The 2207-nt window shown below is 61.8% G+C and overlaps 1 protein-coding gene across 1 annotated transcript in view; it reads left to right on the forward strand.

Moving 5' to 3' along the window:
• The window catches only part of LOC105854146 (aphrodisin-like), a 2242-nt gene extending 1070 nt beyond the window's left edge, over positions 1–1172 (forward strand). The window contains exons 3-5 of the mRNA XM_012730300.1: positions 270–368; positions 512–541; positions 1110–1172. Coding sequence (XP_012585754.1) covers positions 270–368; positions 512–528 — 116 coding nt within the window. The 3' untranslated portion in view covers positions 529–541; positions 1110–1172. The remainder of the gene's footprint in view (positions 1–269; positions 369–511; positions 542–1109) is intronic.
• The last annotated feature ends 1035 nt before the right edge of the window (positions 1173–2207 follow it).

The raw sequence follows: 2207 nt of genomic DNA on the forward strand, positions 1-2207 counted from the left end.
TCAACTCACCCACACATACTTCATTTATTTATTTAGGATGTATTGACTTGTGCATATAGAACTGGGGTGCAGAGCAGAGGTGCAGGGGCCTGGAGAGGATTCACCAGACACAGAGGGCCACAGGCGGAGAAGGGGCTGGAAGGCAGCACAAGGCTGCATCTGGGACCTCCCCTGCGGCGCCATCTGCAGAGGGGTCTCTGCCGACAGCTCCCTGCACGCAAAGGGACCATCCAGCCATGCTTCTTCTGATGCTTTTCTGCAAAACGCAGGGAAGGGGCCGCTGACACCTGAGCAGTTCGCCACCTACTCCCAGCTCACGGGCGCCAAGGGTGTCCCGGTGTCGAGCATGCAGTCTATCCCCGACCAAGGTAAAGCCACCCCGCTTTGACGGTCCGGGCGGCATGCGTGGGAAACGGGGTCACCGCAGTGATGGCTTAAATGTTACGTGCCCGTCCCAGCGTTCGAGCAGGGCGGTGGGGCTCTGACGGTCTCTCCCTGCTCTCTCTCACAGACACCTGCCCGCCGTGACAGCGTCCCCGGGGTGAGTGGACACCCGTGTCCCAGGCTGGGTTCTTGCGCCCGCAGACGAGGTTCTGCCTGGGACGGCTGGGTGACGGGCGGGACGAGAAAAGACTGGACGCTGAGGGCTCCCGAAACAGTGTCTCGTGGAGGAGAGTGGCTTCGAGCCTCCGAAAAGCCTCCGGAGCACAGCGCGGGCTTTGCAGGTGGGGCCCCGGGGACGAGACCCTGCGAGGCGCCGGGCCCTGGCGGACGAGAAGCCCCGTCTGCGCCCTGCTGCAGGGCAAACCCTTGTCATCGCGACTTACACGGGCAGCGTGCACGCCCAGTGGACAGTGTACTTGGCTCCGTCCTGGAGCCTGGACGCCTGTGCCCGCAGCCACCGCGGTGTCACCCTGTTCACGTGCACGCGGGGTGTCCAGTCCCACGGTTGCTCGTGGGTGACCCTGACCACCCAGGGGTGCAGCCGGGCCGTGAGCTCCCGCGAGAATTCTGCCCGGCGCCCCCAGCCGGTGATGTCCTTTCCTGTCGCTCTCCCCGATCCTGGGCCACCGACCTCAACTCACTCATGTTTTTCTCTCTTGTCCCAGCTGCAAGACGGTGCAGGCACCGGACGGCCACCAGCAGCCTGTCCGGGCGCCGGGATCACCCGTGTGAAGACCAGACGTCCTTGTCCTCCCAATCACAGTCTCTGCTCTCCCTGCAGCTGGGCCCGGAGGGTGGTTTCCCTTCTCCCCCTGTTTGAGGTCTGTGGGTCCCTCAGTGGTTCAATAAAGCGATTCACCTGCACACAGCACCCTGAGTAAATGCATCGTGGGGTCACGCGCAGACTTACCAACATGGGTGCCGTCACCCCGGGACTGGCCTGTCCGTGAGACCGGACACGGTGCTCTGGGACTGCCTTGGTGAGAGGGAAGCTCGTGAGCTCAGGGGTCCCTGGGAGACCCCGCGTGTGGGGTGGGACCAGATGCCAGGCGAGTCCGGTGAGCTCTGCCCTGGCCCGTCCAGCGGACACCCCCAGCGCTCTGTGGTCCAGCGTGTGAGCGGGCGACGGAAACGGGGGGTGACGGTCCCGTGATCGAGCCAGCGGCCGCAGCTCGGGGCCCGGCCTCCTAAGACAGTCCCCCCCACACCAGTTCCAGAAAGGGGGACGCAGTTTTCCTTAGCTGCCAAGAGATGTCCAGCTGCCTCCCCGCCCCATCAATGCCAATAGCGAGGGGTGGGAAGAAATACCTGATCCGTGTGGCCACCAAAGGCACGCGCTTATCCTTTTTGACAGCTGCGTAATATTCCACCTCTTTTTTAATCCGGTCATGTGCTTTTGGGCATCTGGGCTGCTTCCATGTTTTTCCAATTGTAAATAAAGCAGCAATAAACATGGGGGCGCAGGTGTCTTATTGAATCCGTGTCTTTGTGTCTCCCGGGTAGATGACCAGGGTGACAGATTGTAATAAAACATGGTGCAGTGGCTTCTCACCGGTCCCCAACCTCAGCCCAGCGGTGACTTCTTGTTTTCATGGCAGCCTCACTGGATTTTCCTCCGCAGACAAGTTTGTACCGCTGATGCACACAGGGCCCTCGAGGCAAGATGGCCGCTCACGGCTGCTCGTTACAGCGCTATCGGGTGGACGTCTCGGTCCCTCCACGCTGGTCCGAAAACAAAGAAATCTGCATGGGCCAGAGGAAGG

The sequence above is a fragment of the Condylura cristata genome, unplaced genomic scaffold, assembly GCF_000260355.1.
Source record: "Condylura cristata isolate star-nosed mole 26May11 unplaced genomic scaffold, ConCri1.0 scaffold00027, whole genome shotgun sequence".
NCBI classification, from domain to species: domain Eukaryota; kingdom Metazoa; phylum Chordata; class Mammalia; order Eulipotyphla; family Talpidae; genus Condylura; species Condylura cristata.